This window comes from Falco biarmicus, chromosome 5 (genome assembly GCF_023638135.1).
Source record: "Falco biarmicus isolate bFalBia1 chromosome 5, bFalBia1.pri, whole genome shotgun sequence".
Taxonomy (NCBI): domain Eukaryota; kingdom Metazoa; phylum Chordata; class Aves; order Falconiformes; family Falconidae; genus Falco; species Falco biarmicus.
Window position 1 is genome coordinate 22,922,767 of NC_079292.1, and position 25,814 is coordinate 22,948,580.

At 46.3% G+C, this 25,814-nt stretch overlaps 2 protein-coding genes across 3 annotated transcripts in view; one reads left to right on the forward strand and one right to left on the reverse strand.

Moving 5' to 3' along the window:
• The window catches only part of DMTF1 (cyclin D binding myb like transcription factor 1), a 30,657-nt gene extending 19,427 nt beyond the window's left edge, over window positions 1-11,230 (forward strand). For both annotated transcript variants that reach the window (XM_056339714.1, XM_056339716.1), the window contains 6 exons: window positions 1,439-1,654; window positions 4,019-4,104; window positions 4,773-4,931; window positions 5,728-6,111; window positions 8,904-9,051; window positions 9,859-11,230. In XM_056339714.1, coding sequence (XP_056195689.1) covers window positions 1,439-1,654; window positions 4,019-4,104; window positions 4,773-4,931; window positions 5,728-6,111; window positions 8,904-9,051; window positions 9,859-9,968 — 1,103 coding nt within the window. In that variant the 3' untranslated portion in view covers window positions 9,969-11,230. The remainder of the gene's footprint in view (window positions 1-1,438; window positions 1,655-4,018; window positions 4,105-4,772; window positions 4,932-5,727; window positions 6,112-8,903; window positions 9,052-9,858) is intronic.
• Window positions 11,231-11,232: 2 nt separating this feature from the next.
• Window positions 11,233-20,498, reverse strand: TMEM243 (transmembrane protein 243). Its single transcript, XM_056339717.1, has 4 exons — window positions 20,326-20,498; window positions 13,942-13,992; window positions 12,964-13,068; window positions 11,233-11,733 (listed from the first exon to the last, which is right to left on the reverse strand). The coding sequence occupies exons 1-4, from the start codon at window positions 20,401-20,403 to the stop codon at window positions 11,611-11,613; spliced, it is 357 nt and encodes a 118-aa protein (XP_056195692.1). The 5' UTR covers window positions 20,404-20,498; the 3' UTR covers window positions 11,233-11,610.
• Window positions 20,499-25,814: the final 5,316 nt, after the last annotated feature.

The following is a 25,814-nucleotide window of genomic DNA, read 5'->3' on the forward strand; positions in this document are numbered from 1 at the left end:
TTTTGTTCCCTACTTAAAGCGCTGGTTACCAAAGAGCACGTTGCTCCATTGCTGGAAGTTCCTGGCCCCTTGGATCTGCTGGCTGAATTGCTCCTACAAGCAATCCTTAAGTGTTTTGGTCAAAAAAAGCCAAGCTGATATATGCAACTAAACAGGAGCAGATTTTTCCAACTCCCCTCACTTTGGCTAAAGTGGGAGCATGTATGTAAGCAGCTCAGCTGGTAGATCTCAGATGATGCTGATCTTTGGTATGGAGGGCAGTGACCTCTTCAGGTGGAAGAGTATGTATCACTCTTGTATGCAGCCTAACTGTCACCTCAGGTTAGATCTGTTACCTTTACAATGTTAAAATGTAATCTGTGTTGAGGTGCTGAACCTTAGCTTTACTAGCTGCACAGTGAGGGGGAAGGGAGGAATCGGGGGCATAAAGCTCCCCAGATAAGTCTCTCATAGCACTTTCTCTTTCTTGGCTGGAGAAACTAGTGCCTGGGCCAAACAGTATTTCAGACTCCGTGACCTTCAGTCCTCCTTTTCTCTGTTTTGGGGAGAGGAAAAAAAATTGAGAGATTAGCCATGATGACTAATGAATGTCATAATGAAAGGTGTAATTTAATGGACACTTGCTGTGGTCATCAGTGTGGTTATATATTAGTCATGCCTGGAGGCTGCAGTTGAGAGGGTAGCCCTGTTACACTTACCATACATTAATAGGCATTCGTTGCATCGAATAATTCATACAATAAATACACTGCCGAGTCAACAGGCTCCACTGTCTTTCCCCGAGACAGAATGTCATGCTCTCAGGAGTGGGAAATGTTTAAGCAGTTTGCTGTACTGAATGCTAGAAAAGCAGAGGCCTCAGCTTTTGTCACCTTATTCATGTCAACCACTCCCTCAGTGGGACCAAAGTGATCATAGGGAAGAAAGGTGGGTGGGCTGATTGGTGCGATAGGCCACTTCGTGCACAGACTGAGAATTGTAGTGTAGCCACTGCGAGATTCTCTCTTGCTCCGTATTTCCAGTGACACTTCTGTCAACCTTTTGAACAAGTCCGCTTCCACGTTTTGTAAAATTAGAGCGTTTATTTCTGATAATGGCATTACACAACTAGTGATACTGGCACTTGGTTGTAGCGTGGGTATATACCATACCTGGTTGTAGAGAGGTCTATATTTTTATGAGCTTTTCTTTTTTTTTTTTTTATTTTAATTTTTTTTATTCAAGCATTCTAAAATGTCTAGGTTCCTTGAGAAAATCAAGTTCACTCTGATAGTTGACTGTAAATGTATTTTATGTATGTGCTAAATTTCTAGTTGATAAATCTCTATAAATTGTTTAGGTTCCAAATTCAGAAGGATTTTGGTTACTTTTTTCATCTTGGATAAATCTCACATGCAGCGTTTCAGACATGCTTTAGCGTGAGCGTTCTTTCTCTCAGTGCTGATAAAAGGTCTTAAACAACTCCATGAGAACCAGAAAAACAATCCAGGGCACCTGCTTTCGGAGAACAAGTCTGGAAGTGGATTACCAAACACAAACTCCAGTTCGGGGGTTCAGCATGTGCAGATTCGAGTGGCTCGCTTAGAGGAGAACACAGGCAACACACCAAGCCCTATGGCAGCTTTGCAGATTCCAGTCCAGATTACACATGTCTGTAAGTAGCTGAAACAAATGACTCGCTGTCCTCTAATGAAACCTAAAGCTTTCTTATGTTAAGATGGTGAAGGAGGAGTGGGCATGTCTTACATGATCTTGTTAATTCTGCTTTGGTCTTGCCGTAACTTCAGATTAAGGATTTCTGGGTTCCATTTGCCTGTTTCTAACTTCGTTAAGCAAATGTAGGTGTTACTGTGACAACAGTAGCAAGAAGCTGCAACTGGAGCACCTGGACATAGGAGTTGTAGGTGCCTGTCTGTGTGCATGCACACAAGGGTGTGCCATATAACATGTTCTTTGGAAAGGTACACAAACGTCTTAATGAAGGTGCAGCGTGTATGTTCATTCCTTAAGTTTCTGCTAGTAGCTCTTGTCTAAACCAGTATCATGTACAAGATCTTTTGTGAAATATGTACACTGCTGTCCCTAAGTTTGATGAAGGACCCTGACAGGGAAGGTGAGTTTTTTTCTAGCCCTGTTTCTCATTGTGCAGTTATTTCTAGGCGCAAACACTCTAGAAAGTATTAGCTGTCAAGTCACGCTGATGTTAAGCTCATGATCTGCTCTAACCACTCTATTCTTTTTTTAAGTTGGTGCTTCTCATGCTCTTAAGGATCAACTTTGCTCATTTATTACCAGGTCTACTTTGACTGTAGTGCTTATTGCTTGGTTTTGTAACTCATTAAGTAATTCCAGTCACTCCAATCCAGTCACCCCATATGCAGCCAGTCATCTCTGTTGTGTAAGATTTGCATTGTTTGCCATTTGTGAGTTTTATTAGGGAAGTTTAGTGCCTCAGTCATGCTTACTACAAAATTAATCAGGCTAAGAAATGATTCTTCAGAGTACGACTAGATAGGCATTTGCTAAACAATTTTCTGTTTATAGTTTCATTAGATTAGCCCATCTTAATCTACTTATTAAGTGCCATCTTCATTTTATCTGGTTTATTTTTAATTAGAATGACATGCAACACCAAGCCAAGAACATTTTGTCTGTTGTAATATGTCAGCAGTCTCAGACTTTTAGCCAGGCTTGGTCAAAGCTGTTGGGTTTTGATGAGCAGGCAAGATGCGCTGGTGTTCTGTAACCTTTAGTCCTTTCTGAAATGAATCCTGAAACAGTTATTTTATGTCAGTTGCCCCTGTCTGCCTAACAGGCCTTTTTCCCCATTTTAGTCTTCTTTCCTGAAGAATTTCTGTTTATGTAATCAAAGTGAATTTTGTATTGTGTCTTTCCCAGTCCCATGAGGGCTGAACCTATTAGCCACTCTCAGCTGCATTTGATAGAAGGCTCAAGGTTTCAAAGGGATAATATCTGTAAGCTTTATGAACACAACTGGCTAGGTAACAGAGAGGCCACACTTTGCAGCTGTCTGCTGCTAGGTGCCAGGAAATCTGCAGCAGCAAACCTTGAACGTGCCACTACAACAGTAAAATCTTTAAAACTGGAGCTTCTATCTTCTTCAAAGACCAGAATTACTCTGTTTTGAAGACAGAGAGTCTTGAGATGGCCAGGTTTGGAGCTTGGAGCTCTGCTGTTGTCATGTAGGTCTTTTGGCCTTTCGGTATTTATGGAATTCGTGGGTAATCCCAGGCAGATTACTAATTTGCCTGCAGCTTCCTGGAACTTGTGAGGGTTGTTTTTTTAAGAGTAAGTAAAAATTACAATTATGGTTTTGAATAGGTTTTATGATATTTTACAAAGCTTTCAGTACGAGTTGTTTTGGACCTGGTGATCTTGAAATGTCTGATACGTAAACTTTTTGATGCTTCTCTTTGTGACTTGTGGAATTAATAGAGATAATTGCATAGATAATTACACACTTGTGATAAGAATACTTACAGCTTTTATACACTGCAGTCATAACACACAAGTTAGGCAAATGTCTTGTGGAGCATCTGATATTTCATCAGTGGTGGACATGGTGGAAGGCAGAAAAGGTTAAAAATACAAAAAAATGGGAAAGACAGCAATATTAAACCTGACACCAGTTTAAAACAAGTAATATATGATCCAAAGGATATCATTACACCAGAACCTCTTAGAAATCTCATTACAAAAAGTAATTATATAATGTTAGATAACTTTATTTTTCTGCTTTGATCCCAGCGCACTAAAACCATACTTGCTTTTGCTTTTTTGGATTGTAGAATGCCCTCTTTAAATAGTATTGTATCTTGGGTAACAATTAGAGAAACTTGATATTAGTTTTCTATTTTTTTATTCAGCAAGTTTTCTTTTTCCTCTTACTGGAATTAACAGTACCCTGCTATATATTAATTGTAGTATGTTATGCTCTCTGCAAGGCTGAAACATTTTGGTTTATATACTTTCTTTCTTTTTTTCCTTCCTTTTGCAGCCTCAACCGATTCCCCTGCTGCTACTGTTGACTCTGAGACAATAACACTAAACAGTGGAACACTACAGACCTTTGAGATTCTTCCAGTAAGTAGCAGAAAACTGGTATTTGTTACTGTTCTTTCTTTTAATTACAGACACTTCTTAGACTATGGAACAGTGTATTTTCAAAAAAAAATAGTTCTCCAGTGGAAAGAGGAAGTTAAGAGATCTAAAACTTAAAAAGTTCAAAGCAAAATATGTTTCTAAAAGTGTAATTCATTAGGGCTGTGGAGTAAAATGTGAATTGCCGTTAAATGCTTTAAATCCGTCTTGATGCCTTACTGCTATGAAGTTTTCCTTTGTGCTTGTTTGGCTTTTTTTGGTTGAAATCTTACGTAACGGAGCCACAGGAAGCTCCCAGCAAGTACAGATTCTCTCAGTTCCATTGTACCGTAATTTATAGCACAGTTTCTCTTTCAACTCAGTGTTAAGAGTAAGTTGAATTTCTTCCTTTCTTAATTGCTGTTGCACAGCATAATACAGTCCTGCTTGACTCTTACTTAGCATTAATACTTGTCCTGGTAGCCTAAGGCAATGTATGAGTTCCTCTCTACTTTTTGAGTGCAGTACAGCAGTCAGCACAGTAGGGTTGGATTTGTTTGTTTGTTTTCCAGGGAAGTTACAGTTAGGGTAGCTGATGTAAATAAACACGCTCTGGGCACAGCCCAGGAAGACAGTGTGTTTGGATATTAAACTTGGGTTGTCTTTTGTAGTCTTTCCATCTCCAGCCGACTGGAACACCAGGTACATACTTACTGCAGACAAGCTCAAGCCAAGGCCTTCCTTTAACACTGACGACTAGTCCTACCATGACCCTAACGGCTGCTACTGCTCCAGCCTCCCCAGAACAGATCATAGTTCATGCCTTATCGGTATGTATTGTGAGCAGTGAAACGACTGGAGTTTGGGCAGTGGGGGAGGGGAACATCATAATGCAGGCCTCTGTATGTGCATGTTAGATTTGCAAAGCAGTTCTTAAGTTATAACAGTGTTACTTTGCTTAAAACACTGAAGAGTGCAAATTTCTTTTGTTTTTTTATTTTTTATTTTTTTTAGCAAGCAACTTCCAAGTTGCTTCAAAACTTAGCTTAGTAAGCAACTTAGTTCTCGCTGTGGCTGAGCATGCTGTCTCCATCTAGTGGCATGTTCCGCAGCACGACAAATACTGCAGTTTCCTGATGTTTTCAGTGACTGACAAATGAATATTGGTGTTCACAAAATTTGTATAGTAGTGACAGTATACTTTTTATTAGAGGGAGGGAAGAGGAAACAGACTGGGGATTGAATAACAAAAGTGATGCAAAACTCAGGGGGAAAAACTGATCTTTTGAATCTACAGTGACCCTCACATGAACGGTTGCCTCTTTCACTTTAAGTATTTACTGTATTTGTGACTCAAAGAACAGTTGACACCAAATTCAGTGTACAAATTCATTGTTTAAGGCCAGGAAAGGTTGACAGATGATCTGGGCTGACATACTATATATATAAAACTCTAAATTACACACAGTAATGAGTTCTTTGAATCCTTTTGCTTTTATTTGCTGAAAGATTTGAAGATACTTTGTCTATGAGAATACAGAAGACTTGAAGATACTTTGAGAATACAGAAGTCTCTGACATTTTTTGGTTTTTGTTTGTGTCTCTTTTTGCAAATACTGCTTACAGCCAGAGCATTTGTTAAATACAAGTGACAATGTCACAGTGCAGTGCCACACACCAAGTGTCATAATCCGCACTGTTGCTGCTGAAGATATCTCCTCGTCTGTCACTCAGGCAGAACTTACTGTTGATTCAGACATTCAGTCGGCTGACCTGACAGATCCTGCCAATACCCTAGAAACAAATACTTTCCCAGATGATATCCATCAGTCCAAGTTGAGTGATGAAGAACAGTCAGCCTACAATGAAGATGATGCCTCCAAATTCAGCAGCAATAGCAGTGAACTGATGGATGGAATTATAGTAAGAACTGTGGAGGAGATTTCAGATGCCAGCCTGAAACAGGAGGAGGATTCTCACTCTGATTTACCCAGCACTTACGTTACTGAGGTAAGGGAGTGCATGATAGTCGATATATTCCCCATTTCTGCATGGAGAATAATTTCATTGCATCGTTGACTTTTATGTGAAGGTATTCATATGAAATATGTCAGTGATTTGACATATATTGTAGTTCAGGTTTTGTTCAGATCCTCTATCCTTGAGTTTCATTAATATGTTACAGGTGTGAAAGTGTAGCGTTTAATTTGGTACTAAGCTTATATTTTACTTCAGCTGGAGCACTGAATACCTCACTATGGAGTTGCTTCACTACTCAGGGTACTTTTGCATGATGACTATGGAAAGCGGGAATATTAGTGGCACTGAACCACTGAGTTCCCTTCATCTGATTACTATTTGATGCTCTTACTTTAAGATAGACTGTCAATTGTCCAACCCTGCATACTTTACAGGTAGATGACTGCTGAGCAAGGGAGGTGCAGTAGACTATTTAGGTTTTGCTCTATGAATCTAACAACATGCTTTGAGGTGCATCACAGTTTCCATTTTTGAGGACTTCTATTAAACATACTTACAGTTAAGTATCTGTAAAATTGGAATTTGAAGCATTTAAGCTATTTCTGGCCTCAGTTTTACTCAGCTACAACACTTTCGATGCAGAAGTGAGTTTATCCAAATGATTTCAGGCATTTGGATTGTTTATACTCAATTCTTCCATCGTTCAGTTGCTGGAGCTATGATAATGAGTAAGTCAAGGAAAACAGATGCTAAAAAGAAGGTAACTGTCTTCAGTGGGTAGAAAATACCTCTTTCCTTAGAAGCTTGATTAGGTTAGGCTGTGGGAAGAGATGAGTTAGATTCAAATATACCATCCTGTTCTCTGAAACCCTGTGCTCTACTGTAATTCTGCTTTATCAGTCTTGAAAATCCATTGTTGTTAGGCTTTGTCTTTGAAAAAGATCATAACAGCCACTGCGTATCCATTATGCTTTCACAAAGAGGATCTTTGTACGTCTCAACAGTCTGCTACTACAGAAGTGTTTGAATACTGAATACATCCAAAGCTGGGGATTACGCTTCCGTTTTCCTCTCTGTTGTCTCATGGTTGACATAGTTGTGATAGGATTCTCACCAGTTCAGACATCTCATCAGCTTTCTACTCAGTTTAAAATTTCAGCTTTTCAAGGTAGAATTAGTAAACTTTCACTATAAACCTAGTTCCTAATTAAACTTCGTAGAAATCACTTATGGCTAGCAGGATATAAAGAGGAACTAAACTTTTTTTTCTATTCAGAAAATGAAACTGATTTTGTAGTTCTAATTTGCCTTACACTTCTAGTCAGACTCAAGTTTCATACGTGTATTTAAATTCTAGGAAATAGTAAACTGTGAGTGATTCTAAGTGAAAAGTTACTCTAGAAAGACATGCTTAAATTTTGCTTTCTTTAAGTCTGTGTTATTTTGATGCACTTGCCAGTATTGTATTGTCACTGTGGGTGTGGGTACTGGGAAGCAGGCAGTCATGCTGCAGGGTTTTATTATTTCTGGCTGGGAAAGGTGCCCATTTGCTACAATGGCTGCTTTAATTTTTCACACCTCCCCTTCCTAGTTTCAAGCCTTGCAACATACTGCTTATCGTGGGCAGTTTCAGCTGTGCTCTCTGCGGAAAGCTGCTTTTGCAGGTCAAGCATACTGTGCTTTGCATGGATGGGTACACATTTGGACCAAGTCTTAATTCAGAGCTGCAGCACAGGTAGTCAACTCCTTTTCAGCAACACCAGGGAAGGGGTTTTAAGGCAGTTGCCTTTGCAAAAACATTGTGAAACTATGTAGGGAAACAAGTTTTCGTAAAAAAACTAGATGAAGGAACTTCAGGATTTGCTTGAACAAAGAGGGCTGTAACCTCTCCCACACATTTCATGCTCCCTTCAAAAACCGTGATAAATCCAGGTGCCTTCTGCTAGCAACATTTGCTAGCATTCTGCATCAGTGATTCCTGAAGCTTGAACAAACCTTACACATCACATGCAAAAACTGGAATGCAAGTATTTCTGCTTCTTCTGGCAGTACTATGTAGATGTCTTTTCACTGTGTTTGCAGAACCAGGAGTCCACCGGAGTGTGCTGTGACACTAAACCGGACGTATTACTGCCATTCTAGTACTACAAAAGCCAGGGAAGAGGCAGCAGCAGCAGTTATTACAGGACTGGAAGAGAGCAGGGATATTGATAACTTGTACCTGGAAAGAATCAGTGTGTTTCCAATTTTTTGATACAATGAGGGTCATATACAAAATTTGGATCCAATTTACGGTCAGAAAGTGACAAGGGCAAGCAAGGCACAGAAGTTAAAATAGGTCTTTTGAGCTCTCTGTTCAGTAGTTAAAACTTGACACAGAAGCTGTGAAACTATTAAGTTCAGCTAAAGCTGTTGCATTTGTGGAGCTGGTTAGTACTATAAAGGTATTGCTTCAATTTCTCAGAACATCTAGACAGCAAGTAGTGGAAAAGCTTAATTACTCCTCTTTATAGACAAAACAGTTGACTTAAAAGTGATAAAATGTTCTCATCATCACCAACATTTTATCACCACCGTGCAGCCTCTCCTTTCTTCTCCTCCTGCTCTCATACTGCTCACAGGGTAGAATTCTTCTCATCTTGGTTTTAGATACCTGCACTAGGATGAAACATGCCCTATAAATGCTGGAGTAAACTAGCTCTGATGCTGACATTTCAATTTAATGAGATAAAATTGAATTAAAAACTGCTGAGTCAAGCAGGTTTTGCTGTTTATGCTACCAAGAGTATACTCTCATGTCCTATTCCTTCTGTGTTGTGCAGGAGCTGGGTTCTCCAACAATAGAAGAACAAGTTGACCAGCCTACAATAGATGATGAGACTGTGCTTATTGTTCCTTCCTCCCATGGTTTTATCCAGTCAACAGATGATATAGACAGCGAATCAGTCTTGCCCCTGACAACTCTAACAGGTGTGACAGTCCCTTCATACGGTTGATGCTGGAGCCAGGATCATTAAAGCAGTGTGGCACTTAGGATTCCTGTAAACACCACTTTATAGATCTTTGCATTCTCTTAAGTAATTTTCCATGTCATCGTTATGCAAAAGCAGGTTGGTTACCCAGCTGGTATCAGCAGAAGAAAGTCCCACTTAACTTTGTGGGAAAAGCATTAGAACAGCAGCTGCTTCATCACTTGCTGAGCTGTTTCCATCACCCTTGAGCCTTGAATTAGTATGCGTAGGCTAATAAGTAACTCCTCCTTTAGTGTGCATTTCTTCATCCCTGGTACTTGAATGAAATGTCTTTCTTTGAGAGAAGACCAGAGCCATCAGAAATGCACTTAAGGCCTCTCAGGGTGAGGGGCTGGGCTGCTCGGGGCTGTGTTTGCACAGCACTCACCTGGAAGGGCTTGCTAGCTAGTGCCATGCTTCCCCATGCCAAGTCACCTCAGACTTGGAAGCAGCGCAGATACATTCTCCCACTGCTGCACCTAACAAATACTGCTTTCCAGAGGAAGGATCTCCTCACAGAGCCATCAAAGGGTCAGTGCTAGGCCTGGTACAGTAGTACCTGATGAATCCAAACGTGAGTTACACTGGTTGAATCCATATTAGTTGTAGCTTACCTTGAAACTAGAAATTGAGAGCTGCCTAGTTTGAGCAATATTGCTTAAAATCGGTTAAAATTTCAGGCTGCATTTTCTGTCTTCTGTGTATTTTATATCTTGTTATAATGACACAGTAAATAATAGCTATAATGTACTATGCCTCTTGACAGATCCTATCCTACAGCATCATGGAGACGGGTCACACATTATCGGCTCATCGCTGGGCAGTCCTGAATTGGAAGATTCAAAGGATGTTGAAGATTTAGTGAGCTGTCACTGAGAAGCAGTAATCGTGTCCATTTTCTATTGACCATGTTTGCATTGTGAAATTAGTTACAACCCTGTGCCACATTTCCAAAGAAAGCAGTCAGTCTGTATCTTTAAGCAGAAACTTCCAGTTTGAAATTACTACAGTGCACTTTCTCTGCTCAGGCTATTTACCTCATTTATAAAGGGTTACCGAGCAGCCAGCGAAGCCTGATGTACTGCGTCTCAGCCAGGGTGTTTCGGTGTTTTAAAGAACCTCCGTTGCAGTGCTCACTGCTAGGATCCACGTGGTCAGTTCTGACCTGACTTGTTACTGGTGTGCTGAACTGCACATCTGGAAAACTGGACAGAAGTCAAGGGTTGTGGACTGTAGCCTTTTAGTGCTGCAGCAAGAATTAGTTTGCACATGTTCCATGAAGAATGGGTGAAGATTTCTGCACTTACTGACTCTTGTAATACATGGAGTAAGAGACTGTTACATTTCAGGACGGAATGTATTCCATCAAAGACTTCAGGGAGCGTGGGCAGCATCATGAAGAAATGGTCTGTATTCCCATCTCATCTGGCTTGTTAGTACAACTGCAGCATAGGAAGAAGACACAGATGCTTATGGGACTTGCCTGGGTCTGCTTGTTCCTGAGGAGCCCGTTGCTGGCAACGGACAGAGCTCAGAAAGATCACTTGTGGGAAATCTGGGGTTTTTTTACTCGTTTCTTTTCCTTCTTCACTACAGCAAGCTGAATAAAAAGGGAAAGGGCTATAAGAAAGGGAAGCTACTGGGACCCACCAGCCTCCTCCCCCCGCAAGCTTGTAACTTCTTTGAAGATTGTTGTGAGTAGGCTGGAACATTTGTCTCTCTCTCATTGTTTACATGACACTACCAGCCACCTCTCCAGAGGTGATTTATGCAGCAGGTTAGTAGGTGGGGGGTGGCATGGAGGTGGCAAAGCCTTGGAGAAGTAGCTCTGTGAGAATTTGGGCATAGGGCCCTGAGGCAAAGGAAGGCAATTTATTTCTACACAAGGGTTTGAAACAGGACACTAGGCTGAGCAGCAGCCTGTTAGCTAGGGATAGAGAGAAAAAGCTATAGAAACTAAAGACTCATGTATAAATTATTTTATTTATTTCTGTAATTAGCTCTTCATAATCAAGAGTTGGTCTTTTTCAGTCTGTGGTTTTGTTAATGTGAAAAATAAGTTGTAGTTTCAAATGGTTGCCTAGGGAACAGAAATAATTGTATATTCAGTTTAAAGGAAATAAAGAGTATTTGTCTTACGGAACTGTAAGATGCCATTTATTTATACTGCTACCGATCCTTGCAATGCTGCAGTTTATTTGTACAGTAGTAAAAAAATGCATTTTTTTCCAAAATGAAAAAGCTTGTGCCATTCTGAAACATCAGTACAACTGGAATGTTTAAGTGCAACAGTAGCTCTTCAAAAAAAAGCAGAATGTCACGTCTTACGGCAATAATTCTCCCCAACAAGAGGGACATTACATATACATTTACATGAAAATCATGTACTGATTTATCCTTGCACAACCCACTTCATTCCTCTCAGTCTGACTGTCCTCAGATGTCTCAAGTAGAGCTGAGAGTTGAGCTGAAAGCAGTCTGACACAGTAGCATCACTGCTGTGTATTCCCAATGTCCATCATTTACCCACTTCATGGAAGTACAGGTTGGCACATATACATAACATGACAATAGAAAATAATATATAGTAAATTAGGTTCCTGAATTTAGGTTCCAGGTCTCCTTGTCGATACCAGTAGATCTAGAAGAGAGAAGGAGTTTGTATTACTTTAAAATGCCAGGTACTTCAGAAGAGACGCTGTGGTAACTGAAATGGCAACTTCTGGACCTTTTTATTTTTTCTGTAAAACAACCCAGCTTCATCTGACTAGAGAGGACTAGGTGCAGAGTTCGGATAATTTTCTTAACAATTAAGAAATATCACCTGTTTTCTTAACATGCTATGGTGGAACCCACAAACAAAAAATTTGGCAAGGTGTTTCTCCCCAAAACAAGGCTGTTGGTTTGTGAAGCTTGGGTGCCAGATCAGCTGCAAAGACATGGGTTGTCCTGTCAGCTCTGTTGAAGAGGGTGGGTGGGTTCAGTGGGGGTTTTTAACACTCAGAACTGGCTGTAGCCATCAAACCCTGGTTGATGAGGACAAATGTCCGGTTTCACACTACACAGTCTTTCTTGTGCGGAGTCACAGCTACCAGCTGTAGAACCACAAACTGGTACTGACCAGGCAAACTGGTACTGACCAGATTACCCAGTGGCAAGGGGCAGGGGCCGTGACCGTTCCAGGTCACAGCTGGAAGGAGAACGCTCTCGAATATGACAAGCTACAGCAGAGGCAGGAGCCACTGATGCCCATGGCAGGGGGGCTGGACCAGATGATCTTTGAAGGTCCCTTCCAACACAAACCGTTACATGAACTCTGACCTGCCAGTTCCCTTTGCTGCTGCTGGAGACCAACTCTCCGGGGATGCCGCATCTGCTGAGTAGAGGAACCTCTGCTACAACCCTGAGGAAATGCCACCCGCTGTAGCTTCCTGCCACTGCAGCTCACCCCCTGTGCCTGAAAGGCCACTGACTTCTGCAGGTGCCTGGCTGGCCCCACCACTTCCAAGTGTTTTACTCCGCCCCTAGTCTTCTGTAGCACAATCCATCTCCAAATTCCCATCTCACTGCTCTGCTCCCAGGTTTCCTTTTTTATGTCTCCACTGGCAGCTACAGATGGCATTGTCACAGAGGTGACAAGTCGTGCATCACAGCTGGTCTGCAGAAGGTGGCTCAGTTCACACACTTGCTCTGCAGTAAATATGAAACTAGTTACCACTCCTTTGTTGTCAACTTGTTTTATGGAGGCTTTAGAAAAGCTTTTCTAGGAGAATGCAAAAAAGAAGGTAGCACCACATAGAGCTGATTTTAGTCAGATTTCATCCTCAGTCATGTACTCAAAAGCTTGCACAGCAAATGTCACTGTACTTACAAGTATGCCAGCAGAAATGCAACACAAGGAGATGCAGAAAGCAAAAAATATATTCACAGGTTTTGGAGGTAGTTGCGGGAAGACAAACGCACTGATTAGAGTGACCTGTATGGAGGAAAACAAAGATTAAGTCTTTGCTCTCACCTGCCATCAGAGCTTCCATGAGAAGAGGCTTGCCCTGACAGCTGGCGTACCGCAGCTCGCATCCAGCTCTGCACATCCCTCCCTGCTCTTTAACTCCCACCCTGTGACGAGCTTGAGGGAAATGTAAAATTCTGGAGGAAAATCACTTTGACGCCAACTGCAGACTTAGAGGCGGAAGAAAAAACAACAAATCATGAAAGCTTCACTACTCTGGCTTGTTGCTAGAACCATCCTCCAAGTCCCCACAGAGCCAGCAGGCACAGGCGTGCATGCTGCCTGTGTCGGAGCATCCCTTCAGCCAGGCTTCCCACCAGCTGCCACCCCAGCTCCCCCTCTGCCTCCCTGCACCTGGGCTTTCTACAGTGCTGCCACCACGGACCGCAGAACTGCTGCTCTCCAGTCGCGATGGCGTTGTGTTTGTCTTCAAAGCTTGGGGAAAGCATAGCTGAAGACAAAGTGACACACTTGGGAAAAACTCCTATAAACCATAAATAGAGGGAAGTAATAAATAGAAGGAAATAAAGAGAAGCGAACATGTTCTCCTGGGTCATAAGCACTTTGTCACCACACCCAGCCTCATGTTCAGCTGGGATGTACAGTCTGCCCATGGACTTGGGGCTTTTTATTGCGCAGCGAGATCTTAAAACATGGCTTTAAAAAAGGTATTCACCTTCTCCTGTTGTCAGAGTCTCAAAAGACAGAGGTACCCCAAAGTGACTACCTGGGCCCCAAACTACAGTGAAGTTTTGCCTCCCATTTTGGGGAGGAACTCTGGGGTTTCACCCCAGCACCTAACGGAGGCACGAAACATGAGATGGGATGGGAGATACTTACTACAAGCAGCAAGGATGTTAAGCCGCCAACAACTAGATTGATGACTCTGTCCTGAAAAAAAAAGAAGACAGTTACACACACGCCTTGCCAAAAAAACACCCAAACCCCCACGTAAAACAGACTGGTAACCAACAACGTTGAGAGCACCCCATCAGCCAGGACCCACGTTATCCCCAGCAGCACCATCAAGGCTCCCCTGGTCAGCTCTGTCCTGCAGGAGGGTTTCCCTTCCTCTGACTCCATGGACCTCCGGGAGGTTGTACTGGCCAAGTCCTTGTGCAGCAGGTTTGCTCACTTGCAACCGGCTTCTTCGCTACATCTGAATCAATTATAGTTATCCAAATGAATTTTAAAAGAAATTTTAAAAGTGAGAATGCACAGACAGAGCTTGTCAGAAAACGTTGTTGAGGCTTGTTTTAGCCTCAGTGCCTGAGAGTAAACACCTTGACAGTGTCTTCGGTGGGAATTTGTGGGCTGCTGGCAGGAAGGCGAAGTGTTCCCTGCACCCCAAATGTTCCTCCCCTAACACCAGCAGACCTGAGGGTGCCTACTTGGAGAGACAGATTTCACACACACAGAGACTTCTTTCTGCTGCTCCCCATAGGTACCAAACACTTAGTGGGAAAAGACAACCTTTTTGCACCTGGGAAGAGGTATCCCTCGGTGTCAGCATCGCGGTCCCACCCCAGATGTCATCAGGGCAGGGACTGGCAGTGACACTGGGTGCTCAGAGGAGCACCCTGGGCAGGACCCCGTACTGACACACTCGCTGGAGCAAGAAATGGCTCGATGCAGAAGGAGAACACTCCCATCCCTGCTGGGAAACCTGCCTCCTACCTTTCTTCATGGTGCTACTCTGAGTACAAACACCTATTGCCGATGTCGGGTTGGGTTGCACACAGACAGGTGTAACGTCCCAGACAGCTGGCTCACCAAATACAACGCTAACACAACAGCTACAGCAGAAAAGACGTGCAGAGAGAAAAAACGCAAAACTTCAGTTAATTATACTGAGAGTCATTAAATAGGTACAGTTAAAGGAAGGTGAGAAAAGAGATCAAGCAGTGAAAAAGCATCTTGCCTAAGACATCCCAGCTGGCAGGCAGGGCAACCCAGGTTTCCCTGCACCTGGTCTCACACCCTTCTTCCCTTCTAGCATTACATTTTGGAAGATGATTTGTAGAGAGAGAAGCTCCAGGTCATGAAGAAATAACTCATGGCAGCAGTGGGGCAGGAGGAGAAAGCAGAGAGCAAAGAGGTGGTGGCGGAGGGCAAAGCACACTCTTGCAGAAGACCACCAGCCCTGACCCAAGGCTCGGTGGAGCTTGTGGTTCACTAACAGGCAGATGCTGTGCCCTGGTTGTGCTCATCCCCAAGGGCAAGGGCCACAGCAAGCAGACTCTTTAAAACCTCTTCAATTAGTTGCCAGCTCCTCTACATAAAACCAGACCATTTATGCTCCTATAGCTCAGAGACCCCAAGCTGTGGGGGCATGGCAGTGGCTGCAGCAGAGGGGAATTACGCACCTCCATAGGCAACTGTCACCACATCCCCTGCACAAGGTCCTCGCCAGCCAGGCACAAACCCCTTCTCCTCACTGGCCTTTCCACATGTGGTGTCAGCGATACAACAGCAGCTTCTGGGAGCGACCTATGAAGTACCCACCACCAACCCCCAAAAATGAGCTAAGAGAAATATCTCCAGACAAGTAACAGCAGCGACAGGTTGAAATGCAACCATGCTGCCTCCGTAAGAACATATCACAACAGCTCAGCTGGGCTCCTTCACCTAAGCTAAAACAAATTCATTAAAGAACTCAAAGCTAACTTTAACCTGGACGGTATGCGGAGGGTCTTTACCCCCAAAAGCAACTCTGATGCCAGGAGAGGATGGTAGTTTTGCTCTGCCCTTGCCCCGCAGACCCGGTGGAGCCCACCAAGGCGATTTTACGGAGTGGGATCAAAGTTTGTGTTCAGGCTCGGCTCCCCACGGACAAAAGGGGTGGCAGGAGGTGAGCAGCTGGATCCCTTCCCCCTTTGTGCCATGGGGAGATGGGTTTCGATCGGCGGAGGAAGGGGAGGGAAAGCCAAGGGGCCAGCTGCAGAGCAGCCCTCGGTTGCCACCCTTTACAGCTAACCTGGGGGGGAGCGCACAGCCGCAGCCCCCTCTCTGCAGAGGGGCTTGGAGGGCCGGACACATGGTCACATACCTACGGACAGAATACACCATCCAGAAACTCAGCCATTGTTAGGTTTCTCCCCATTAACTGGAGACTTGGAAGTTAGCAATTTTAAGACTGAGAGAATTCAGCTGTTTTGCCAGGACAGAGACTGGTCTGCCAGGAGAAGACGAGGGCGTCAGCCTCAGCAGTGGGACCCGGCACAGGGACCTCTCCTCTCATGCTGCTGAGCAATGGACATTGCGGCAACAGCCGGATCAGGTACGGATGCCATCGGCGGAGTGGCTTTGCCACGTGGCAGCCAGTCCCTGCGGGTCAGGGCATCCCCTTCCCCATGCTTAAACCCACGGTCACTAAAATCTTCCAGTGCACCACTGGCAAAGGAAGGTATTTCAGGATCTGGGGATTAAAGCCACTGATCCTGAAATCCCAGGCTTGGCAGAGTGGCAAGAGGCTGTATTCCCCAGTGCCCGCTGACACCTCAGCCCCAGGCAGCTTAGCACAGCAAAAAGGTTAAAAATACACAAGAGGCCAAGATGGCTAAAGGGATTGGGGATGACAGAGCCTTTCACCTCCGCACAGTGTCTTGAGTGCACAGCCCAGCCCGGGCAGCCACTCGTGGCTACCAGGCACACGGAAACGGGCTGTGACAAGCCATGCGTCCTACAAACCATGTCACCCAACTCTTGCAACCAGCACAGCTGATTCAGGGAGGATTTTTCTCCATGCATCATTATGTATTACGATAGCTGCTAGAGTGAAAATTAATTAAATAAATAAATAAATAAATAAATAAAAGCAGCGTGCGCACCAAAACAGCGAGCGTGCAGGCTGCTGGAGGGCACCTGCACCGGCACAGGGTGCTCACACACGGACGCTGACTTCTGATACAGCCCAACAGTGTGCAGTGCACTCACGGGGATCCCTGTTCAGCCAGCTGGCAGCAGAGACATAGCCAGCTGTTGGCCACAGAGGCAATCAATTCTGTGTTTCAGCACTGTACAAGCTGCATTTCAAAACAGGAGAGTTTCTGCCCTCCTACTCCAGGGAGGGTTGCTGCAGGGGCTGGAGGCACCAGGCTTGTCCCAGGGAGCTGCTGTGGTGCAGAGGTCTCCCTCCAGCTGCCTCTGGGAAAGGGAGACAAGATCAGGAAGCAGGAGGGTGTGATCCAGGATCCTTCAGGACCTGGGTCAGGATTACTTTAAGTAACAGGGAAACTGAGGCAGGACTGAGGATGCACCCACACCACTGTGCCCACCGCACAGTCTTGGACAGAGCGACAGCTTTGCTCTTCACCCCAGTCCAGCTCAGCACTTGCAACCTCACCCCAGTCCAGCTCAGCACTTGCAACCTTCAAGTTAGCAGCTTGCAGGCTAAGCCCACCGGGAACAAGCTCCCGGCAGAGGCCTGGCCAGGCCAAGGAACAGGCTGGTTCCCTGGAGGGTGGGTACATGGTGGCATCTCTGCAGGCGTGATGGAAAAGCCATTTTTATGCCTTACATCAGCAAGTCCAGATGGCCAGCAGCAATTGCAGCCTGTTGCAGCAATAGGGGATACCTTAATCTAGTGCCAGATTAACTATGTGGAAGAGCAGACAACACACGCTATATGTGAGAAAAGCTGTGCTGAGGACCACGCTGGCCACCCTCCCGCTGCAGGACAGGGGGACATGCTCTTGTGCCGTCGCAGGCTCCTCGCTCCCGCCCTGACCTGCTCAGTCTCTTCCTATTGTTTTCTGCTTCCAACCCACAGCAATTAATACCCACCCGCTTATATTTAAATGCTCCCATGACAGAGAAACCCAAGCAGCTTCTACTTTGAACTTCTTCCCCGAGAAGTCCTGCATCTGTAATGCTCGGTCTGCTCTTCACTTGTGCCTTTGCTTTTCATCATCTCGTACCCGCTCACTCCCAGTGCTGAATCCCCACCGAATCCAGCGCACCTGGCATTCATCAGCATCGTGCTGCTACGCTCCCTCGTCTCACCAGTGACTTCTGTGGTACCACCTTGCCCCTCCACTCCACTCGGCTTGGCCGGAGCAGCTGGACCGCAGCAAGGGGAAGGAGGCCAATGCTGCTGCCCAGCTCCCTCGTCCCCATGGAGCAACTTTAGCCCCAAAGCCACCAGGTTGGAGACTGGGAAAGCATAAGAAGAGGGCACCCCCATTTCTACATCCATCTCCAACTGCTGGCAGGGGTGCAAGACCTCTGATGTGGGTGCAGGGCTTCCCGGGGCACAGCACTGCCCCTGCCCCTCCCCATGGCCTCGTGCCCTGCCCAAGCAGGGGGCTCAGGTTTGCCAGCGCACCAGCCATCACTTGCAGAGACACATAAGCAGAGCCAGGACAGGGCAGATACGCTTCTCCCAGCAGACCTGCTCCCATCTTAAGGCAAAGTTTAGCTTCATTTCAGAGACACAACAGCTCCGGACCTCAGCAGCATCTGTCTCTAGGCAACCCCAGCGAACCAGCACGGCGGTCCCGTGTCCTCAGGCACAGGTACAGCAGAGAGAGGCCATCGGCCAGTGCTGGTCCCACGCGACTGGTGCCAAAAACAGCCCCAGAAGATGGGCAGGGGTGCTGTGCAGGGCACTGGATCCCTGTTTGAGCCCAGAAACTGGAATTAGCATCCCATGTTTATTATTTACTGCTCCTCTTTGAGAGCAGAGCCACAGCTGGAAAAAGATGGGGGTCAGGGATCAAAGGCTTGACCTAGGCTGGAAAGTTTGAGGTTTGCCTGCCAGGACCGCTGCCTGGCTTCAATAGCACATCCCAGTCCCCAGAAGTCCCCATCCCCAGAAGCTTCCCAAAAGCTTCCCCCGACCAAGGACCAGCCCACGTGACCCCATGTGTGCTCTGGCAAAGGTCCCCTCACCTCCAGCGCTCTCCATCAGGGCTGGCACCCGTCCCCCCTCACTCCATCCTCCCAGAGGTCCTGCCTGTCCTCCTTCTACCCCACATCATCCTGGTTCCCCCCCCCCCACAAATTTGGCTGGTATAATTTTATTTATATTTTTATGAAAAGTTATCATTTTAGCAGCATTTCCAGTTTCAGCCTGCACCCCTCCACGGACACACGCAGCGACGGGTGACCTCTCCTACCAGGGGACAAACCCCAAGCCACGACCCGCTGGCACCCCACAGGCAGCGGGGCGTGCACACCGCCGGGTACCGCGATTCCCATTGGATCTGGGTGCCGGGCAGCACCCCGGGCCCCCCCCGAAGCAGCGCAGCGCCCCCAAGCAGGCAGCCGAACGCTGCCCGGCTGAGCGGCTTACGGGGATCGGCACCTGAGGAGTCGGCACTGCCGCACGTCAGCCAGCGCCGCTGAAAAAACCGAGTAACGACAACCAGGGGGGGACCGAAACCAGCCCCCCATCCCCAGCAAAGCAAGGACCCCCCAAATTGGGTGAGCTGTAGCTCAGGGGGCTGCAGCCCTAAGCCCTGGTCTGGGGGGCTGCAGGGCCACACGCACCCCAATGAGGCACACAGCCTGGGGGTCCCCCAGCCCCGGGGCTCCTGCGCCCCGAGCCCCTGCTCCCCAGCAGGGCTCGGGGGGCGTTGGGAGGGGATTATCTGGAAGTTTTTTTCTTTATCGGGGGCGTTTGGGGAGTTTCTTTTTTATTTCAGGAGGAGCTCTTGCCTTGGGGGATTGTTTTGCGGACGGTTGGGTTTGTTTTTTTAAATTTGAGAGGGGGGGTTGGTTGTTCCGGGCATTTTTAACAGATTGGTTTTGCTCGGGGGCACCGATCAGGAGCAGTTTGGTTTGGGTTTATTTTTTTTTTTATTACCATTTTTTTAATTCTACCAATCCAAAGGGTTTTTTTCTTTTGGAATTTGGGGGTCTCCTTTTATGTTTTTCCATGGGGGTGCAGCTTTGTTGTCGCTTTACTGATTTTTGATGCGGGGGGTGGGGCTGAGATATTATTTCTTGTTTTATGTTGGTTTTTTATTTGTTTGCCGGCTCTGGGCAGGCTCCCGGCTCAGGGGCCGGCTGGCCCGGCTCGCTGCGCTGCTCTTCGCGTTTGCGGAGCCCGGGAGCGAGCGGCCGTTATCGGGGGGGGGGGGGGGGGGCAACTGGGGAGGGGGGGCGCGCTGCTGCTGCATTTCCCTTGCTGGGGTGGGGGGGGCTGCTGGGAGCGGGGGGATGGGGGGTGCCCGGGACGGTTTCGGGGTGTTTTTCCCTCCCCTCCCCTCCCCCCCTTACCCTGGCCGAGGTCTCCCCGAAGAGCGGCCGGTTGTCGGGCCCGCCGGTGCCGTAGCCGCGGGCGGCGAAGCCCTCCATGGCGGGGGGCGCGCCCTCATGCTGCGCCTCCGCGCCGCTCCGCGCCCCCCCGCGCCGCCCCGCGCCGCTCCGCGCCCCGCCCCCGCGCCCAGCCCCGCCCCCGCCGCGGGATGGGGAGGGGAGGGGGTGGGATAGGGATGGGGATGGGATAGGGATGGGATAGGGATGGGGGTGGGATAGGGATGGGGGTGGGGATGGGGATGGGGGGGCTGCGGCGGGGCCCCTCGCGGCCTGACACCTGCGGGGGTGGGGGGGATGGGGATGTGCGCGGGTGTACGCGCAGGCTGCGCGTATCTGCAGGCGCAAATGAGCATCGCTGTGCCCGGCATTGCGCGGGCGCGGCTCCGCGGGGCCGCCGCGGCTCTGGCCCGGGTGGGGGGGTAAGGCCACCGGCCTGTTACTCGTTGCCTTTATTATTCAACAAAGTTGCGTTATTTAAGTAAATCTCATTATCGATTACGATATTGTGATTTGGAGAAATTAAGATTTTTTATTATTGTTTAAATTTTATTTTAGTCCATTTTATTTTTATATATATATTCTTGTAACATTTTATAATTTTTTGTTCATTTTATTTTTATTTTATTTTATCTCATTTTCTCTCATTTCATCTCATTTTCTCCTAAACTTTTATTTCATTTTATTTCATTTTATCTCATTTTATTTTTATTTTTAAACATCTGATACTGGCAGAGCTGAAAAATGAACTTACGCAGTGATCCAGGCCACCTGCACACGTTGCCTGCACAAACCCTGCCAAAGGCAGTGATCATTCCTGCAGCTGGGGTTGGTGGCAGGGAAATATTTGCGCTCTGTACATGAGCCAGAGTTTTCGCTCAGGTTCACCAGGCGAAACCCCATGCGCTGCCTCGGCTTGGACTGACGGCTGCTGCTGGTGCTTCAGAGCTGAAGACAGGTTTGTGTGTGAGAAAGCCAGGGTGGGGGGTGTAATTTTATTTTTTATATTTTTTGTGGGGGGGTTTTTTATTGTTATTTTTTTCTAACTACATCATTTGGTCATGCAAAGTATCTCCCCTCTTGAATATCCCCAGACCATCATGGCTACAACATTTCTCCAAGTGTATTTTCAGATGAGAAGAAACCCATTAAGATGTATTAGCAATTAAGATGCCATGGCTCCCGGGACAGATTGTTGATTTTTTGTTTAAATTGGCCCTGGCATTTACCCCCACCCCTCTTCTCCCCCACCACACACCTCTCTAGCACTTCCAGGAGGCTTCTTGCTGTGGATGACAAATTCCACTAAACATCAGTGGAATTCAGCAGAAATAACATGGGCATTTCCTTCTTGCTGGACAGAAGATTTAAAAAACAGATTGGTGGGTAAAAAGACCAGAGAGAAAGAAATCAGCTGCAAATATTGTCTGTGCAGCTGTCCTGTCCCCCCACCCCCATCATCCCAGATCCCCCCTCGGGCCCCTGCTCACGGCCCGCAGGAGCTCCCCAGCTCTTGAACAAGAGTCCTGCGAAACCTGTTGCTTTTCTTGCGAAACGTTTCAGACATTTTAGGTGAAAAGGGGCGCCCGGGCTGCCTGAGCAGGGGGGCGTGCTGTGTACACAGGGCTGCGAGTGCAGTCCAACTCCACCCAGCCTCCTGTGGGCAACGCGCTTGGAGACCAAAGCACTGCAACTTCAAAGGTGGAAGGTCTTAAACTCAAGCAAGCCTGGAAAATTATCAAGCTTTCGACAAGCTTGACTTCATCCTGAGCTGAAGTGCTGGGTGGAAAGTTGGAAAGCCCTCCTGTAACCCTCCAGCATTTGTTCCCACGCTCACTGCTTGGGGAAGAAGGGTCTCCAGGACTCAGCGAAAAGCCATGTCACCTCAAGCCACTTGGAAAAAAAAAATCCCATGGGGTGAAGGATGTGGCTTCCTGACACACAAGTGCTCTTAACCTCCCGAAACCTGATGGTTGGTTTTACGCTCGTTTTTCAGCACTTACATTCCTGAGCAGGCTCTGGCTTTGCCCAGATTCAATACTGAGGTTTGCCTGGGGTCTGACTGGGACAGGGGAGCACTGGGGTGCTGGAGGGGAGCGACTGCGGGAGTCCCCTTGCTGCTTGGAGTACTACAGGTTATGCTTGGAGTTACGGCTCAGTGGGACAAATGGACATAACCTTCTTCCCACGTCTATCAGAGTAATTACCAATAGTTAAAAACAAATGCAAAACGAGCAAAAATTGATGAAAAACACAAACTGCTACTTGAATGTAAATATTGTCAATAAATAGTTAATAGATGAGACAAAGATGTCAAACAATGGCACAATAAGTAGTTAATAGATGAGACGAAGATGTCAACCAGTGGCATTCAGAATAGTCTATGGTGGCTGGGCTTTGTAAGACAAATAACTGTTTAGCTGTTATTTCACCAGGGGATTCACTGGTGTAGTTGATTTCAAGACTCCCATTTCTGCCAAGGTGGGGAGGTTGTGCTTATCGCAACCTCTTCAGGATATAAACTGACCAAAACCCTTTCTATTGCTTCCTTCCTTACGCCTCCTCATCAGCACCTCCAACACTTGAAGCTCTAAGATTTTGGTATGAAAGGTACCTCTTAGACCGGTCAGGAGTAAGAAGACCAGACTTCATCCTTAGATACCTAGAACAATATTTTCTGTTATCAAATGTCAATAGGTAATAGCCTTTAGCCTGACCTCCAGCAACCTGTGGTCTTCAGAGGTGGGTCACAGCCCCAGTGAGCTGGTGCCAGGGCAGCACTGAAATCACAGCTGGGCCTCAGCAGTGGTGTGGGACAGCTGTGGCTCCTGGGGATTGTCCTGTGGCCCTGGGACAAGCCAAACACACCTTGAAGGGGACAAGCGCTCAGGTGTCCAAGCTGAGATCAGAACAGGAGGGTTACTCAGCCCACACTTTGCTGTAGTATCTCATTTTTAAATGCTATAGGTCTTCTCCACTTCACCAGTCTGCACCCTCCCACCTGGACCACTTGCTTGTGCATCAAAATGTGTCTCAGGGTGACACGTTCAGCTGGAAGGCAGCAGCTCTAATTTGATGAGGGAGAACCTGAGCCACTCACGTAACAGACCCGACAGGTAATGTAGTGGATTTAGCAGCTGACTCGGCCAAGTGTCTGTTTTTGTGATACACATCGTTTGCTATATTTGCATGGCCTTCCAGTAGATGACAACAGTTGCTCAGGGCAGAGCGTGTCTCACAGAGCTCGGTCATCTTTCTCAACAGGAGACACACTTGGATCATTAGCTGAGAAACATCCTGTGGGAGCCAGTCTGCTCCATCTGAGAGATGATGCTCCCCAGCAGCAAGCATCTCAGCGAGACCGCTGCTCGTGCACGTGGTCCCATCCCCAAGCTTCCTTCTCCCTGTCCATGCACAATGCTGCTGAGTTCCTTCAGAGGCTGGAATGAATAACTCACTGGAGAAGTTGTCCTCAGGGAAGGGAAGAAACAAGCTAAGATTGAAAAGTTTCTCTGAGAGATCATTAATTGGGGATTATACAGGAGTAAGAGCAGGAAGAGGGGTGCAGATGTATCAAGACTCATGGATTGCTTAGGGGCAAGCAGGAATTTCCAACCTGAGCTGGCATTTCCTCCATCAGAAATGGAATAGGAGGAGAAAGCTTTTAGTGTCGGTCGTTTGATATCCATGAACCAACGCAGTATAGCAGCGGTGGAGGCTGATGTGAACACGGGCAAGGAATTTCTACAGGAAAAAGGAGTAACTTCTGCCATGGTACAAGTAAGATCCCACCCGGAGTGTGTTTGTTGTTTTGGCCGCCGAAGCTCAGGAGAGACTGTTTTGTTCCAACATGGGCATGGGAGGAGCTCAGTGGTGGGATGAGCTGCACAAGGACCTGTCTTCCAAGGGAAGGCTGAAAAACTTGGCTTGGTTAGCCCTGCAAAAGGGAGGCCAAGAAAGGATACCGCGGGTTTTATACACAGCATGGGGAGGAGTAAATGCCAGTGGGTGAGGTAGAATGTTTAAGTTAATGGATTATGTTGGCACAAGAGCAAGTGGCTATGAAGGATGCTCCTGCGGTATCGTGTTCAGGCTGTGGGATTCCAGTCAGCTGAAGGAGAGCAGCTCTACGACAACCTTTCAGGCAGAGTTGTGGGGAGCAGAAAATAACATTGCTTTAAAGATGGAGTTTCATTGATTTGTGAAAAATAGTACAAAGTGGGGGAAGGGGATTGGCATTGGAAACTAAACAACCTTTTCAACCTGAAGTCTTCTTTATACAAGCACAAACTCAGAAAAAAAAAATAATTTGGCAGCAGATCCTGCCCCATCCATGGAAGAGGATGCATTTAGTGTGATGTCTCCTGCAGCCAGAGCTCCGGGAGCACATCCTGCTGCCCTCGAGAGGCTGATACACCTGACTTAGGGTGCAGGATCCACTGAGGTCTCATTTCAAAGCTCATCAGACTTCTGAAATTTCTCTTGGAAAATAAGGCCATGCCTCTAGTCCTGCAAAAAAAAAGGTTAAAGACCTCTCTGCCTTAACATTTATCCTGGTATTCCAAATGCATGTCTCATCCTTAGTGAAAATGCTATCCATCTTCTTCAGGAATATTCCATATCTTACTTGGTCGGGCAGTGATGCAACGTGGGTGTGCAGGGTGTCCCCACTCTGTGTCTGCTGATGCTCACTGATGGGACAGATCACATCACAGAGCTGTTGGGTTTGTGCCATGTTTCAAAGCTCAGGGGATCCTCTTTACTACCCAGTGGAATTGAACAAACGATAAAATTATTTGCTCCATTTGCTTGGCGATTTTTTCTCTTTCTCATACAGACTGTGTTTGGTGTTTTTTTTGGCAAAAACTGAATCAATCTGTATTGTTTGAGAATAAAGACAAGCTGCTAATATCAAGCTCAAAGTAAGCACATCCATGACTGCCACAATTTTGATGCCCCATAACACTGACTCACTTCTTTCTACAATTTAAATAAGTGTATCAATCTTCAGTGAAAAGTACGTAAGCTTCTCAGGTCTGAAATAAAACCCAATCTGCTTTTTAATGGAGGAGAGAATGCAAAAGGAAATCTCAGGTGGTTTAACATTGCAGAGGTTTGCTCTGCTCAGGTTGGACACAATTTGCCTTCCCTTGTTCTTGTTTACTGTGCTTTACGTTTATCACAGCTGACTGCATCTAAGTGTTAGAGGAATTCCAAGGTTTACATGCTGAGCTTTAGCTCTTCTTTCTCCAAAACAGTCCTGGCACTGCTTCCAAGAAATAGATTTGGCCCATAAATTTCAGAGAGCTTTGGAGTCACTTCAGAACATCAGCACCATAGACTCATAAAAAAATATATGCTCTCTCCTGTCTAATATTTTATGTATTCTAAAGGCCGTCATGTGGTTTTTCCTGTACTCTGGGTGAAGATTTAGTTCAGCACATACATGAAAA